This window comes from Zerene cesonia, chromosome 11 (genome assembly GCF_012273895.1).
Source record: "Zerene cesonia ecotype Mississippi chromosome 11, Zerene_cesonia_1.1, whole genome shotgun sequence".
NCBI lineage: Eukaryota > Metazoa > Arthropoda > Insecta > Lepidoptera > Pieridae > Zerene > Zerene cesonia.
Window position 1 is genome coordinate 6,321,479 of NC_052112.1, and position 18,071 is coordinate 6,339,549.

General features: G+C 31.6%; 1 protein-coding gene across 4 annotated transcripts in view; it reads right to left on the bottom strand.

Moving 5' to 3' along the window:
- Nucleotides 1-2,745: 2,745 nt before the first annotated feature.
- LOC119830153 (diuretic hormone 45) overlaps nt 2,746-18,071 on the bottom strand; it is a 32,151-nt gene continuing 16,825 nt past the window's right edge. Inside the window, exons 2-6 of one of the 4 annotated variants that reach the window (XM_038353051.1) lie at nt 14,901-14,938; nt 8,692-8,817; nt 7,853-7,942; nt 4,216-4,402; nt 2,746-2,961 (exon numbers count right to left, since the gene is read on the bottom strand). In XM_038353051.1, coding sequence (XP_038208979.1) covers nt 2,921-2,961; nt 4,216-4,402; nt 7,853-7,942; nt 8,692-8,817; nt 14,901-14,903 — 447 coding nt within the window. In that variant the 5' untranslated portion in view covers nt 14,904-14,938 and the 3' untranslated portion in view covers nt 2,746-2,920. Of the gene's footprint in view, nt 2,962-4,215; nt 4,403-5,532; nt 5,998-6,301; nt 6,459-6,765; nt 6,870-7,118; nt 7,270-7,852; nt 7,943-8,691; nt 8,818-14,900; nt 14,939-18,071 lie in introns of those variants that run through there. The other 3 variants (XM_038353052.1, XM_038353053.1, XM_038353054.1) reach the window with 3 other exon arrangements.

An 18,071-nucleotide genomic window follows, 5' to 3' on the forward strand; every position in this document is an offset into this window, starting at 1 on the left:
TCAAGCTACGAGATGAAATGTGGGACCTAGAAACCTATTCTAAAGTAAAAATACCAAATGTTAGTGTACTAGAGAATTTTATACGTTTTATATATGATAATCTTATTTAATCTAATAAATTCGTTCGCAATTCTAATTTCAAAGACGTATCTATACATCCTATTAATATTAACAAAGAAGTGCTTTTCTTAGGCCACTAAAGAGTATTAGCCGTTATTTTAATTTAACTTGATACGACCTCGACGCGAACTATTGTAGAGTACCGAATCCAATCATTGGATTGTTCTTTTTGCTTTCAGTTGTATAGAACCGAAACTTTAGTCCAATTGTTAATGAATTTTCTTAGGGCTTCTAGGTATTGATATCATGGAAAATATGTTTAAATGCCACAAGGATTGAACGGGTGTCATCACAGCATAAAGTAAGGTAAGGCTAATAGAGCAATAGGTCATGATGTATCATTAATTTATGATCAAATTCCCTTTTGAAATACCTACTCCCAATCTAAGCTAAACACTTTATTATATATTTAAACATATACACGATTTCTTATCATAACAAAACATTCACCTACCGTACCTTTCAGCAATATTTTAATTGTTATACGAGAGAAAATAAATGACATTTATAGACATAAATGAACATTCGCCTGTAAATTTATTCACAATGTTACGTGAACACATTGTTTGTCTAAGTAATATTCCTATTTATCAAATCAAGCGAAGTTGGTGTCAGGAGTTTGATACACGGGCGACCTTCATAGTCAACATAACATACCTATGTAGCCATATTTCCATTGAAAGGTTTATATTAGCATACGAGTCATATACTCGTATGCTAATATATTTGGTCGTTTAATAAAATGTAAACATTTATTTTTAAATACTTAAAATGAATGTGCATTAAAGATTTAGAGTGAAATTCAATTGTTATACAAAGAAATAGGCCAAAATCTCTTTTTTTTTTTTACGTCATAGCGGGCAACTGAGCTGATGGAAAGCGAACATCACCGTCCATGAACATTCGCAGAGGTTATGACTGCGAATGCGCAGCCCACTTTTAAGGGGTAATATATATAAAAAGGATTGACGACTAAAAAGAAGAAAAGGACTAGGAATGGTAAAGGAAAGGAAACGGGCTACCAGGTCCCCCACTCATCGTACGAAACACAGTAGGTTGATACTATTATCACGCCGGTTATCTGTAAGGGTGTGGTACTTCCCCGGTGGAAGCTGGCCCAATTCGTGTATTCGGCGTCGAGCCCCGTATTAACATCAACAAATATAAAAAAAAAACTCTTCCCCAAGGTCTTCCTAAACTAATTTGAGGTACCTCAAATGATTTTCAAATCTCAAATAAGTCTAAAATGTTATTAAATATGCATTATCAAAATCCTTTAACATAAAGTATGCAATCTTAAATTTGAATCTATTAGATTATAGATATCACTTAGAATGATCAAAGTGCACTGAGGAAAATCTAATATAGTTTAAGATTAATCGGTCAGGGACCGCTAAGGGGACCGCCTATAAGAGGTGTTAAATGGACTATCTAAGTTCACTTTGACAGCTTTATGAAACAAAATCAGGCTGAATCATAAATGTTCATAACCAATGACGATTGGTTAATCTCTACATAACTTAAAAGTATTTTTACTATGTAACAACTATGTGGATTATGGATCTGATATTATATTTCATTTGAGCAACTTCTAATTTATTTTCTTCATATCTACCAAACCATTTTTTTGTTATTTTTACCTCGAGCGGCGGACCTCGTTCACCCCAGGATTGTAACTGCAGTGCCATAATAAAGCAGAGTTAATGAGAACAGTCTATCAAAAGAAAATAATACAATTATTACGCTTCATTTTCTAATTTCGACAAGTAAAAAAAATTAAATTGATATAAATTATATTGACTTTTTAGCACTTAACTTACAAATTTTCGTGTCTTTTAAGGATCCTCTCTCGAATAATATTATCATTTACTACTAGATAATAGCTCGTGATAAATTAAACCACACATTAAGACGGTAGAGTGGCAATGCGAGGTAGGGCGGCTCTTAATTTGTAAGAAGGGTAAGTAATGGATAAAAGTAGGTCTCTATCTACTGATTTAGTTGAACCATGATATTGAAACTAATGTAAAATAGATTTTTAATTGTAAAAGGTGTGTGTTTCATGACTTTATATAATACACCAAAATATAGTCAGTTTAGCCACAAGATCTTTATTTGCTCTATTTATTCATTTGTTATTAAGGATTAAAGAAAACCAGAAGTGGTGAATGAAAACACTGCAACAATTTAACGTTTTTATTGAACGCAATTCAATTTATTACAGACTATTATAAATTTTCTACTTTAATAAGCTAATAGAGATCATATTTAGAGTAAAAAATATACATGTAACAGCTACTCTGTACTTATCTATAAATGAAATTCATTCTAAGTAGGAGACAGTTGCAAATTACAACTATACAAAATACTTTAATAATATATCACTTTTATAAATAATATCACTTATAATTAAAGGAAAATACATTTAATAAAACTCTTTGGCACATATAATCGTAGCAATTTAAAAATACAGTATTACAAAGAAAGAATCAAAACATAATAATGGTGTCAATGTTGAGCTGGTTAACATCACACCATCATACATTTCATAAATAGATAACATACATACATACATTTCATAAATAGATAACAATAAAAAAAACAATCAATTTACGTTATGCTATATGATATCTTAAAGCGTTTGTCTGCTCTCTTACATAGATTCTAGACAAACCTACCTATATATCTGACAAATTAATGAACAACACGAACAAAATACGAATTTCAGACTATTATCAATCGTATGTTGTTGAAATTGGAGATAGCTTTGAAAACAAGAGGACAGGGTCAATAGAATCCTTTAGTTGTCGTAGCGAGATGAAATTGAGTTCGCCCAGATACCTGCATAAAAATTATAATAATGCATTATATTATACGATTCAAAGATCCTTTAATATTATAAATGCGAAAGTTTGTAAGTATGGATGTTTGTTACTCTTTCACGTAAAAACTTCTGAACCGATTGCAATGAAATTTGGTACGTAGACAGCTGGATAACTGGAATAACATATAGGCAACTTTTTATTCCGATATTCCTACGGGATGCGGACTTACGCGGGTGAAACCGCGGGGCACAGCTAGTAAACAATATTTCATGAAACATGTATACCAATTCTTATAAAATAAACTCATAATGAATCAACACACTCACTCAACTTAATGAGCTTTAAATACTCAAACGAAAATACAGTTGGCAGCCAAATATTTACAATGTTCCTACTATTTAACTTGCGTTGTTTATTTTTATGCAATATCAGCAATATTTACAACATCGCTTAAATGGAGTTAAGGGGGAATGACGCTTCTGCGGAGTGAAAATCTACGCAAACATAATGTAAAACACACAGGAAGTGTGTATTTATTACTCTTTTATTTTGTTTGCTGGTGGGCCGGATGAGATAAGCGATCATCGCCGCCCATGAACCTTTGCAAAGCCCGGCCTGGCATATCCTCTATAAATGCGTTACTCGCCTTAAAATGATAATGGATAAGGAAAGGAGGATTGACGGGAATAACCAAATGTATCGGGAAGGCTAAGGGAAATGAAATGGGCCTCCGGATCCCACACTCATAGCTAGAGAAAGAGTAGCATTTATATGCTACATAATCTTCTGCGGGTGTGGGGCACCTTCTCCAGTACGGACTGGCGAAATACATGCCTGGATGTTCGACTCCCACAATTAAAAATTTATTAATGTAAATCGTTTTTTTTTCTACTTTTTATTTATATACTTACTTTTTAAATATTTATGGATATTGGATATTGGATGTATAAAACGACTTTTAAGAAAATATCGAATAAAGTTACTCTATTGCCTGCGACAGCTAAAACCTTTGATAAATATCTTTGATAATGTTTTTCGATTATCTTTGATGTCTAACGTTCAAGCTCAATTTCAAGCATTTTAACAGGTCAATTTAACGAAATTATTTTTCGGGAAGTTTTTTACATACACTTTACATTTGAACCTAAACTTACCAAGTCATACCAAAAGGCGAAGTATTAACATGTTTGAAATGAAAATAACATATCTATTATAATTTTATATGCCAAAAAAAACAACGATGATAGTCATAGAGTAGATATATATTTACCTCGTTTGCCTACGTTCTGCAGGAAGACCCTATTCGCGACCGCTTGTCTCTGGCTGGCTTCGCGCATTTGCTTGCGTGCAACCTCCAATAAAAGCCGCTGTCGAAGAACTTCCATAGGGTTGTTGATGGACAGAGATGGCATTTTGCGTTTGGGCCGAGAGCGACTCTCCCGCAGAACTGGTAGCCTCTGCACAAGTTCCAAACATATATTTTATCACTTTAGAAAAATTTAAGATAACCTATAAAAATTTATTCGTGCAGAATCAATCCCATTAATGTGGTTTAATAATATTTGCGATTACAAATATACAATAATAAAAAGCATGTAGAATGAAAGGGATACGTTAACATATAGGTATAATAAGTCATTACGCATGTTATAGTCACTACCTACATTGGAAGTCATAAAAATATATGGTTTGAATAATTGATATGGCTAATTATGTTGACTTTGCGTGCGAACGTTAATCTCTATACGAGGGGTTGTTGAAGCAGAGAAGAGTGTTGATTTTAAATTTTCAGACGATAGACAAGGAGGAAAATTATAATTAATATTCTAGTTAGCATTCTTATTAAAATTATATTAAAATGAATATAAAATTATAGTTAAACTACTAACTAAACTTTAAAAGTAGCAAGAAATCATTTAATTTTTAAAATACTACAAATATTGTATTGAACCATTAATCCAAAAACAATATTTGCTATCTGAACATAGATATAAATTATTAACATTAAGAAGGGCATGAAAAACTTCCCTCAAAGATATTACCGATATTTTGTTTTTTTTATTCCAATAATATCACAAGACCATCGAGTGATTATTAAATGATATTAACCACAAGGATGTTTGTGACAAAATTATTAAATTTGGAAATTATTAATAAAGTTCAGAAATAGGTACATCAACAAGACAAAAATCTATCTACACGTTTTGTAATGTACTATATAATCTAATCTAGATAGTTTTTTACGTTACTCTTCTCTATTTTACTTGGGTACCATCAGAAGAATGATGACCCGGTCTTTAAAAGGACTAGGAGAAGTTAACCTTAATACTTATAGATCCAACAACATCTGCCAGTGGGCCATCTATCACTGTACTATAGATACATACAGTTCTCCACCATAAAGTTTATAATTATTCTTTGTTTCATTACCCCAACTCAAATTGAAAGTAAATTCTAATATTTTAATGGAAAAAAGTCGATGTAGTGTCGTTTATTTGGAAATATTACGGACATTTATAAATCTGACAGTATAATGTGGTATGATGATGGTAAGTAAAACAATTATTCATTTCAACAAAGTTTATTTTCACTCAACAATATCTCAAAGCATAATTAAAATTTTACAATGTATCTTCAACTTGAAACATACGATAAAATCTACATACTTACTACATATTCTATTTAACGTTAGGAAATTTCTTTTAAATTAATTATCAGGAAATATTTGAAATAAATAGAAGAAAAAATTATTTAATTAAAAATTAATTTTCTACTATAAGTCTCTAATCTCATCTTATTACTAGCAAAAAGCTGTATAATAATATAGCATAAGTACATCATTTTATTTTAAGCTTTTTAACATTCGCTTAAGCTATCATAAGTAAGTACAACTCTTCAAGAATAAAACATTATTTTAATTGGGTAAAACTTGATACAATAATGTCTTCAATTAAATACAAGAATATATTACGAGGCAATCGATTTAAGTACAGTCAGTAACGATATCGTTCCTAATAAGTATCCGTATTTACCGCGGAGCTCCACAGAAAACCTGGAAAAACAAAATAATGTTAGTAACTCATGTTCCAATAAAATGTATCTCCATATAAATGTCTTATCTTGATATAAATAAAAGCTTTCAAAACAAATATATACTCTCATTGTATGACACAAATTTATCAGAACAATGCGTGCAATATTTCTTCTTTATTTATGTCAAAAACCATGTCGTGTGTATTTTTTACTCACGTATCATTGCTTGTTTTATGCATAGCCAAATTTGTTTTCATTCAAATTTACGTTTATGTAGCACAATTAATATTTAATGATAATATATGTGTTTTCGGATAAATTACCTCGTTTTCCGATGTCATTTAGGAAGTCTCTGTTAGCGGCCGCTCGCAGCGCGTGGATCTTCCTATCTTTTTCGAGGCTCAGCTTGTTTCGTAGCACGGACATGGGCAGGTCGATGGACAGGGAGGGCATCCGTCGCTTGATGCGGCCAACCTCCTCCTTCGCGCCAGGCACACGCATTAAGTACGCAAACATGTCGATCAAACAGTACGATTGACTTGCTCGAAATATATGTACCCATATATGTAGCTAAGTCAACGTCTGCAGATTGACGTAATACGGAAAATTATAAAGATTTTCTCCTCGTTGTTGTAATGTCAGTTTATAACATAATATAATATGGGGCATAGGGATAAACAAAACAACTTTAATATTAATGTATATTCTTTAATAAATAATACATGTATGAATATTGACATGATAGTCATGGTTATATATATACTTGTACTTAATTATATATTAAATAATTAAAAGATAACTTCGCTTTGGCTCTAAATGTGGACGGCAACGGAACTGCGATTCTGGATCAAATTTAGGCCTTCATCTTGCAATCAGGATTGCTCCACGGATCTATGAAAATAAATTATCTTGATAAAGACTTCCTTTTAAAAATACTTATATGTTAAGAATTACTTGAGAAGAAAATAACACGTTTCATGCATTATAGCCGATCTATTCTACTTTGAGCTCTTAGCAAATAAACAGTAAAATATACTGAGCGATATTGTTAAATCTAATTAACTAAGTATCTAAACCAATCTACGCTGTAATAAAATTGAATTTTACTTATTTAATGGATAACTGTGAGTTTTTGCTGACCTCGCTTTCCAATGCAGTTTAAGAAGTCACGGTTAGCATGGGCTAGCCTTTCCATATAGTTGTTGTATGCACCCCGTTGCAAAAGTTCAACTGCTGGGTTTACAGAAACGTAAGATCGCCGTGATCTCGCCATCTTCTCTTTAACCGGCACCTTCACACATCTTATCAGTTATTCGCAATAATTTTTTTTAAGTTTTTTGTAAAACAAAAAAGAACCAAGATTTAAACTGGGGAAAGCCCAGATAGCTAAAAAACTGTTTTATTACGGTAAATGGTAATGTTCATACAACTCAATGAAGAACAAAAATGATTAACACGTTTTTCGTGCAAATTAATTAAAAAGCCTTATTATAACAACAACAAATACGTACAACCAACTATTTTCCGGGCCAATAGTCCTGGCAATTAAGGTAATAGCGAAAGTGACAATCATGTTCTCTCTATAATTTGCCGAAGTAATTACAAAGGGCCTCTTTCAATTTAACAAAATAAATTAAAATAACACAAAGAGAGTAACAAAGTTGATGGACATTAACAGGTTAACTTTGAAATTTAATCCTGTCGATTTCATGCAGAACGAATAATACGTACCTACAAGCGAAAACGTTTTATCAGAAATCTTTGTGCCGCTTAATCTTTCAATTTTATCTCGGAACTGTTGAATGCCGCTATAATTTAAGACATAAATTTCGCGAATAAAGATATTTTTCCGAGTGGAAAACTAATAAAATTACCTGTGAATCTCGGGGAACGTCAGCGAGCAGGTAGAGCCAGGGCGCGGAGGGATAGCGGCCTCCCGGCGACAGGGCGTATTCGATGCTTTCCTGTGCAGTAATAATTTAATTGGTACTTTCATAACCTTTACGATATAATTCTTAAGAATCTCATGTATTATTCATATTCTTACAACTTTTAAGATATCTGTCTGTTGTCCGTTGGATAATATGTTAATAAATGAATAGTCTATGAGTATTCTTGAGAAATAGAAAACATTTGCAAAATTTTTGCATGTGATAAGTTATTCTGTAAGTGTGTGTATTAATATTATATATTAATTTTAAAAATGTCATATTTTTTAACTTTTTTAAATTTTATAAAATCACATAAAAAAGCTTTTTTATTCGCTATTCAAATTTTATGACGTGAAAAAGCCTGTATGACAAATTTAAGCTCCGAGGACTATGGCAGAAAACGATGCTAAAGTGTCATAACGCAAACACGAACGTCAGAATATGCGGTGTCTAGATCATGAAATTTGCACGTGAGATAATAAATTGAGTTCTTTACAGCTCTGGATTTTATAACAAATAGGTATACTGAACGTACGTGTTCCTTTAGCGATTGTTATTCACGAGACAAGGCAACATTTGTTCTTATTGCATGTACATTTTGAACTTTAATCTTGTATGAAACCTGCTTTCAGTTATGAGATAATCTTTTTCTTTTAGTATATTCTCGAATATAATATGTAAGTGTATTAACAGTTTCAGCAATTATAGTATTCAGTTTTTTGTGAATTTTATTTTTGTGATTTTCGTATTATGTTAGACAAGTGAAACAAAAAAATACTCACATCATCAGGAGCCGGTTCCAATTGAGTCCAGTCAATGGAGTGGGAGAGCTCGCTGGAAGCTGGCGCGGCGTCTGCGTACACGCTGCCGACGACCACCGCAACGCAACATACTGCCCACCACATCTGCTACCAGGGAATTTTATTGAACCCAGCTAATATATATTATAGGCACTCGCCCGGGTTAGCCCGGCTTAAAAGAATAATTTTACTCGGTAAAGGTATAATTCGTGAATCATTTTTTAAATTGCTTAACTGTTTTTTGAGTTAAATATACTAATAAACAAGCAATAAAAAGATATTTCTTCTGTATACATGCTGTGCGTTAGTGAGTATAGGGGGCGATACCATATAATCACGTCACAATGCAGCTGACAAAATACGTAGGGATCTAGTTCACTGTGGCGCTACGTTTAATGGTCGTGAAATATACGATGTTTTTCCAATTTTCTGGTCTACTTTTCTGACTTTTAATTCCATAAAGACTTTCTGCATTGTATAAACAATAATAAAATTGAATGTAAAACCAATCTCCAGGGGAAAGTCTCCGAAGAGACGAGGATGTTAAAGATAAAGATTCATTTCTAGTTAGTCTGGTTTAATAGTCGCCAAATAATTCTACGCTTTAAAAAATGGATTATGTATGCGAAGGGGGTCTTTTGGAATGTTATCCCCAACAAAAAAGAATGATCAATTATCAGGATTGTAAGTATTTTAATTAGATACACTTATCTATGACAATATGTGTTTACGTTTGTCAATTTATACATTTTTAATTTATAAAGATAAACCACAGAAAACTATGCTCAAAGGTTAATTGTTACTCGCTATTTCGAGAGCGAATTCAAAAAACTGACGGCATCGGTGAAAGCTTCCTCAAAATTGCAATGAATATAAATTTTTAAATCAACAGCCAGGTGTCGGTTCTGGAAGCGGAATCGATTTACCGGGTCGCTCTCATTATACGAATATCTCACGTTATGCTCATTTTGCAAAGTGATAGCTTGTAGGTAGAAACGTATTTGCAATCAGTGGTCTTAAGCTGGCTTTTATCTTGACGGCCCCTGTGCAGTTCAATTTGTTTCAAATAAATCAGCTTTGACAGAAAATTCAAGTTATCTGGGAAATGCAAATTGCATGATGCATGCAATTCATTAAGTGTAGTGTGCAAGAATGCTTTTGACAATTAATTTCAAAGGGAAGCGTGCAACTGTTAAGCATTATTAACAAATATTCTATGATTCATTTATAAAGATAAATTTTATAAAATTAAAAACTTTTTAACGGATTTTAAACGCGATTTATTCATTATATAATTGACCCAACGTTTCGAACACTTTACAGCGAGCGTGGTCACGGGGAGACACCCCTTAAAAAGTTTTCAATTTCTAAATGTATAATACTCGTGTAAAATCAAACACAAGAATATACTAAGATAAATTTTGTTAATGATAATTAAAAAGTATGGAAATTGAAAACACCAGATATATTTCAGAAGCGAGCGAGTGATAAAATATATAATTGTTGAAAGTATGTAGACGGAAAGGAGCAAAACGTGAATATCTTGGCGTAGCTTAGGTAATCTATATTTTTTTTTGTATGAATACCTTTAGACGGTTTAATTCATATGAAAATAACAAATGAATAGGATGTTTTACATGACTTATGCTAAATATTTCATAACAAGCATGACCATACTTTGTGCTATAGATAATATAATGATATTTTTTTATGTCATAGCGGGCAACTGAGCTGGTGGTTCGCCTAATAAATAATACTACAATGGAATTGTCGTTTACATTCTGAATGTTTTATATCACATGCCAGTAGTACAAATCTTAACAAACTGTCTATCATCGGACCCACACCAATAATAACATAGTAGTATATTATTGATACTTTGTTTCAAAGCCATCATTTCACCGGTGTGCATATTATGCAAGTTACAAAGTATACACAACATGATATTGGCAGACTCACGATAATATTCGAATCGAAACGTGAAAAATTTCATTCGAAATTGTAGCAATTTAAAAATATTTCGCAAATTTCAGATCGTGGAAGCTATTAACCCGCTGCGTTTTCGGAGGCAGCTTGTCATATTTTTCGACGAGCGTCAGATGTGTCGCGTAGGGATTAATATTGTGTACGATAAATCGTATTTTATCAGACCTTCCAAAATATTACTACTATCGAATAAGTAATTTTAAACGACTTTAAAAGAAACATGCTTTCCATGCTGGGATATACGAATAAAGGTACACTGTATGCTTTGTATAAGCTACGAATGTTCAATACAGTTTAAGGCATATTGACTGGAGCAAGTAATCTTGACAAATTCAGCCACTTTCTTTCTAATAATATAAATATATATCGAATTTCTTACGACCTTTCTTATGGGGTCGACCCGTATCTTCTATCAATAGTTATTATATGCCTGTCCAATATTTAACAATAGGCACTATATTACTCGGCATAGATTAAACATATTATGTTTTTCAAATTGTGCAGAGATTGTGATTATTTAATGTAATATTTCATTATCTGTGCCCATATACATACTAATAATTTATAGTTAAACTCTTCTCTTTGAAATCGGTTATTACAGATTTTATTAACCACCGATCGTAAAATATATATAGATATAATCTATATAAATAACACTGAATAAAGTAAAAAGACTACAAATAACCAAAATAAACCTTATATCTATAAAAAATATATACATTGAAGACTTAAAAAACAGACACCGAAAAAAGCTCTAGCAAGGAATTGTAAGTCTTTTTTCGAGTATAGGATAAATGAAGAAAAAAGCTGTGAAACATATCGCACGCTTTTAATGTCTTAACGGATGTGAATCCCTAAATACACCACCCTGACTGCACCCGCGAGTAAATCATAATAAATAAAAGAGCGAGCAATATACCATTATGGTAAGCGATCGCCACTGATCACATGAACATTCACAGAGGAAGGGCCTCTACAAATATATTGCCCTCTTTATAGGCATACAGGAAAAAGAATAATAATAATAAAATCATCTTTATTCAGTCCTTACAACATTGGTAGCTGACAAAACTGAAATAGTCAGATAAAACGGTAGAGGACAATAAGAATTAGTGACAGGAATAAAGAAATGGCCTGGGAAGGGTGAGAAAAAGGGCCTCACACGGGCCTCCGGTTCCCCTGCTCACCACAAGAAACTCACAACATTTTTAGGTTTTCTGTAATATTATCGAAGGTTATAAGGCTTAAAACTCTACCCTTGGTTAACGATACAGAACATATTTGTTAAACCTGTCCATCACTACTTTTGATACATATTTGACAACTTTTTATTTCCTTCATATATTTCAACGATAAAATCTTTGACGTCATTCACAAATACACGTAAGTAGCTTTAAGTACTACAATACAATAAATATAGTCGCGATGTTTTGAGAATCTTAATCTCATATATATACTGACATTATCAGATAAAAGTACGTCTGTAAAATCTTACACTAAAGCTCTCTGATTGACACGACACGGTAGGATAGGGAATTAATTGTCGTAGATGTTCACACGTCCCTTCTCATGGCTGTAGCCTATTAGGAACTAGTTAAGTGCGGTTTCACTTCATTTGGAGAGCCCTTGTTGATGCTGTATTTACTCGGGACTTGCTGAACAAACAGACGGTGTTTATATGTTACCCGTTTGTCCTTTTTTAATTATATAGGTACATTATATACTTACGTTTGCTTCTTTGCGAGAGCCAATTTCCTTTTTTTTCAATTTCAATTTTAGTGTGTGTACGATTTGACATTAAAACATAAAAAATGTAATTTCAAAATGCACACTTATGTAGGATTAGTAACATAAAACATCATGATTTTAAAATCATGCATTTTGTTATTATTTGATTTATTTTGATGATTAACAGTCCTTGATGACTAAAAGGTCTAGATTCTAAGCTTCTAGATTCTTCTTTTTTTAATTTAAATAAATGATCCATACGTTTATGTCATTTATAGAACGCTCGAGGGAACGCTCAAAAATAAAGAAGTTACAAAAAAATCTTTAGTCATTTCAGCAATTGGAAAAAATAAATAAAAATAAAACGTTTGAGGTTTACCAGCCGGAGGGTTTTCCTCTCTAGGCCATCTTTTAAAAGTGAAAGAAATTGAATATGAAACCGGTTTTATACAATATAAAACACTTTCAAATTTTTCAATGTGTTTTTTCCCGAAGAATAAATATCTTTACCTTTTTCCTTTTACGTCTGGCTGCTAAATAATATTTTACCACCATACTATTGTATGATATGTTTTTGCCTTACAGATAGATGTAATGTATTTGTTTCCTTACACAATAGGTTGTTAGAAATATGGTATTAGATCGGCAGAAAGATTTCAATGACCATTGTTACTTGGAGCGTGGTACCACGCTGTATCTCGTGTCCCGCAGATGAATTTGGCAGGATAAAATAATAAATGAAATTATTTAACGAAATATATTTTGTGGAGATTGATTTATTTATTTCTTTACTATATAATAATAAGTGCTCAATTTTATCCTTACTTCTGGTAAGGGATACTCTTTTTTTAAGATAAAAAGTAAGTTTATGTATTTAAAATTATAGCGCCATAGCATAATGACGCTTGTTTAATATTTGAAAACAATAACAATAAAAAGAAATATATATCCTGAGACAGGATTTGAACACGCGTTCTTCGCTGTTCCGTAGATATTTAGAGTCCCTCATTTAATTTTCATGAAATTGTCACGGAGTTACAAAGTAGCCATTATTGACGCTCAAAAGTAATATTGTGGCTTTATATTAAACAATTTAATTTCGTGTCTCGGTCAGACAAACGGTTGAATTCATTCTGTAGATAACTTTATTTAAATTAGTAAGAAAGTAAATATAACACAGTCTGTATTTTTATTATTACTTATTATATTCTGTACGAATTAGAAGTCATAGAGATAAGTTTATCTGAAATCTACTGAAAAAATGCGGCGTCGTTAAGCTCAAATGGAAAAGGCAAAAGGGAGAACAACCAAAAGAGCTGTGTAATTTCTGCGAACAATAAAAATAATTTTCAGGTCGTCGCTGTGAAGCTATAGTTTCTATTATGCGGTTCCTGTTAAAGAAAACTGAGCGCACTCATTTTGTATGGAATTTAAAATTTATTCGATATTCAGTAAAAATGTAGTGAGTACCTAGGAACAGAAAAAAATGTTCAATTGTTGAGATACTGGATTATATTAAATTTAAGGATATTTTTTTTTCACATATTGATATGACAAAGGGGAATGAGAAAGAGATGCTACCCATATAACAGTGACTTTAAATATACTGTAAATAGACTGTGTATGAATGAATTTTAATTAGAGACTATCAAAGTAAATGGTTTATTAAGCCATAGTCCATTAAAAAAATAACAATACTAATAGGAAAATAAATGTGTATGATATGATCAGAAATCAAATGAATTTGGCCACATAAAAATGTTTTATAAGGGAAACATTTCTATTATGCTGAAACCTTATTACTTTATTCTTAGCTCATCAATTATTACTGCGAAACTAAGCTATCTATAACCTATTGTCCACGTAATTATTTCATGAATAATTTATTCAGCGTATTAATCAATCATCGATGTTATATCTTGCATCTATTGTAAGAAACTTCATTACCACCTCAAAAGATATTAATATATCTAAAGGTTTAGAGATTATAATTCTACGCATAACAAGAATTTTGTTTAAGTCTACCTTCAGTATCTCCTAAGATTATCAATTCTGCTAAGAGGACTCATAGTATTAACTCTGATTCATTTTTCAAACATCACACTGTTATATTGATACTTGAAAGTGTACGTTTGTAATAAAATATAATCAATCCCCGTATATTATTCGTCAAATTTTACCAATCCTAAACCCTATGCTTTTGCATATTAAGTTTTAGTGGAGATACATATTGTGTTAGGTACACATTAAGGAAAATATCCATAGCATTTTATGCTCCTAATGATTATTTCATCGACATAATAGGAAGCAAAACGCCTCCATTATGCCTCCTTGAGAATAAAAAAGAAACAGGCTGGTCTATATTCACAGTAAATAAAAAAAAATGACTGAACGTTACAGCAACAAAGTTTTTAACCTTACACCAACATCTAGCACCGTTACAGTAACATATAATATATAATTTATATTTTACTCACCATATTTGTAGATATTTTTAACGTCCCTCCAAAAATACCTGAAAAAGAAAACATATCAACTGTTACAGTGATGCATAAAAGCTTAAACCTCATTTATCAAGCTGATAGTTGATTATAATTTCGTTGTAATGTAACTCTGCGTATCGAAAAGTGATTGGCATGAGCGTGACCCAATTCAGGCTTCCAGGTACCTATCGTATCTAGAACACAGAGATGCTTTGTCCAGACTGTTTTATTTGTTTCCTATTGGTTTAGTACTGGCTTTCGTTTTGTTTTTATTGATTTCTGGTTAGCGGATGCTTTATCAGATATTATTACGTGGATATAGAAAAGGTTTCAATCGGATATTCTAAATGATCTCTAAATTAGTACGTAGTCGTTCTTAGCCTTGACTGAATGCCTTTTAACGTAATTTCTAGCTGCCACTATGACATCACATAAATTCATTCGCAAATATAATGTATTTTCACTTTTACAAGAGTATAGAGATTCTCGTTTCATGCGATTTTACAATTATAAAATTACACGGATATATGGTGGTCTTGGTTGACATCAGATATTAAGATAAAAAAATGCTTATATATGCTGAGACCTACATTATACAGGTACATGTACCTACAAAATAAAAAAGAAAGGGTAAACTGTTAATATATAAACGGAACGAAAGAAATACGATTGTACCCAAAAAGAATCTTAGATTGAGTAAAATATTTCCTGTGCTAAGTTTCAATCAATTTTAATATTTGCATTGTTTTAAAACTTATGATAAAATAACTTCTAAACATAAGACAATATTCAACGTTTAGTTCAAAATGTTAAAAGCCTTTGTATGATTTATTACAATATCGTTAAATATTGGTAAGTGCGTACATATATACTTATAAGATTTTATACAATACCACAGATGATATAAAAATATACTAGATAATATTATCTGCAGGGATCCGTTCGGACGGACTATAATTCTAATTTATTAAAATATGCAAAACTTCTTATCCAGCAAACCAAAACAAATCATTAACTTTCAGTCGTTCTTTCATAAATATAGATAATTGATTACATACATGATAGAAAGGATTCTAACCATCTATTTGATTCCGGACAATACGCTTTCGAGCACATTCTAGTACAACTAAGTGTGTGATCAATTCTGCCACCGACACTCATGACCTATCACGCCGAAAGCACTTCAATAGTTAATTACCTGACGAATATCGGACTTATGTCGTTGCTATACTGACTGCCAAATTTCAACCTTTTTACCGCAAAATCTAAACATCTTACCAACGTTAACGTGTGCTCAATAATTCATTCAGTCGTGACTTATTTGATATTTCTTCCTTTAGAAGCAGTTATATAGTAAACGTAGGGTATTCTAATGAACCAAATCTTAGTTGTTGAAATGGTGTTATTAGTCCCAAAACGAACATACAATTAAATGGGGGTTAACTTAATAAATGAAAATGAAATAACAAATGAAAATTGTTTGTAAAAATATTAACAAACGTAAATTGTGTTAAAGAGTGTCATAAAAATGTATAGCCTCATAAACCCACGGAGTTTTCTCTACACTTAACTAAGTTGAATTGTATGTAAATTGTATTTCTTAAAAGTTCCACGAAGTGTGATCTAACTTCATTTTTCTATAGGTACTGAGCATCAAAACTTATAACAACGTTAATCGATTTTTGTTCTAAAAATGCTTACCTATTTCTTTAATACTTAGTGTTTAACAACATTTACAAGGAAAAATTATTCGAATGCAACATGTAATATGTTACTTCTGCATTCCCTGTTCCGAAAATGCTCATCATGTAATCAAAATCAATTGTACTACAGTGATAACCGATTATCCAAACAATATCGGCAATATCCAATAATGCCATTATGAAGTGGGTAATAACGTTATAATTATTGGATATCCTACGTGCTTAGATTTCGTGTTAACAATATCGTGGGAAGGAAATGGGACGTGCTCGATTTCGTGAAACTAATGATTCATTAGCTAAAGCACACGTCCCTGATTTACAATAATACATATTAATCGTACCCTGTAAATTCATAATATTTGTATAATATTGGACACTTTCCATTCCAAATAAACTATTTTAACTCAACCCTAATTATTATTAACAAAAATCCCTGTTACCAGAGAATTCACAATTTAATTGGTATAAATTATGCAGAAATAGTCATTTACATTTGTAATTTCATCAATTAACAGTTTCTAAAATTAATACTGAACCAAAATTTATGTATTTTACTTGGTAAAGGCAGAAACTTGGATATTGTTAAAATTACCATTTATCTTTACTTTTTTATAAAACTGCCTAGAATGAGATTTCGTACAGACTAATTTTGTTTACACAAGTAACTGCCCAATTAGTAACTGCTCAATATTTATTCCATTATTTTCTTCGACTTTTTTTTTTGTTTATTATATATAGAAGTGGTAAGTGCGTATCAAAACTGGTAAAAAAACATGCATTTGTAAGTTTTAAGAAACCAAACTATTTTATATCATAGCTATAAAACTCAACATTTTGCAATTATATAGGTAGGTATATGTAAAACATTATTATGATGAAATTTTTAATCGAACTACTTATTTATTATTCAAACTACATTTTTTATCATATTAGGTTTTTTCTTGTTTATACAAACTTATCTATCTTTCTATCAATCTTTTCAAATGAAATACAATAAAATCTAGATCACGCGGCTCTACCTTTGTTAACGTCTATGAATACCTTTGTATGGAACTCTTAAATTTCGCAAAGTGGCACATGCAGGAAAGTCATTTTCGTATTCAAACACCTTTGTGTATGCTTTAGATGCTTTAGCGTGAGCACTGTAGAGCGCGAAGCTTTGTCTTGCAGTTCAACAGATAAACATAAACAGGTACAGGTACAGAGATATGAAATAAAGTGTATGAAAGCAATAATCTGTTTACTCATTTTTCATGTATGCAATCGTACATCGTGTCAGGTTATTAACGACTCCCTATCGAGATATGGGCACATTAACACCCTCTTATCTAAACTATAATCACAGATAACATAATACTACAGCACAGTTAATATTATAACAAGGTGAAATTTGAGAAATTTTGAAAGAATAGAAAAAATTTGATCACGAGGCAGGATTCGAACCTGCGTTTCTTGCCTAACC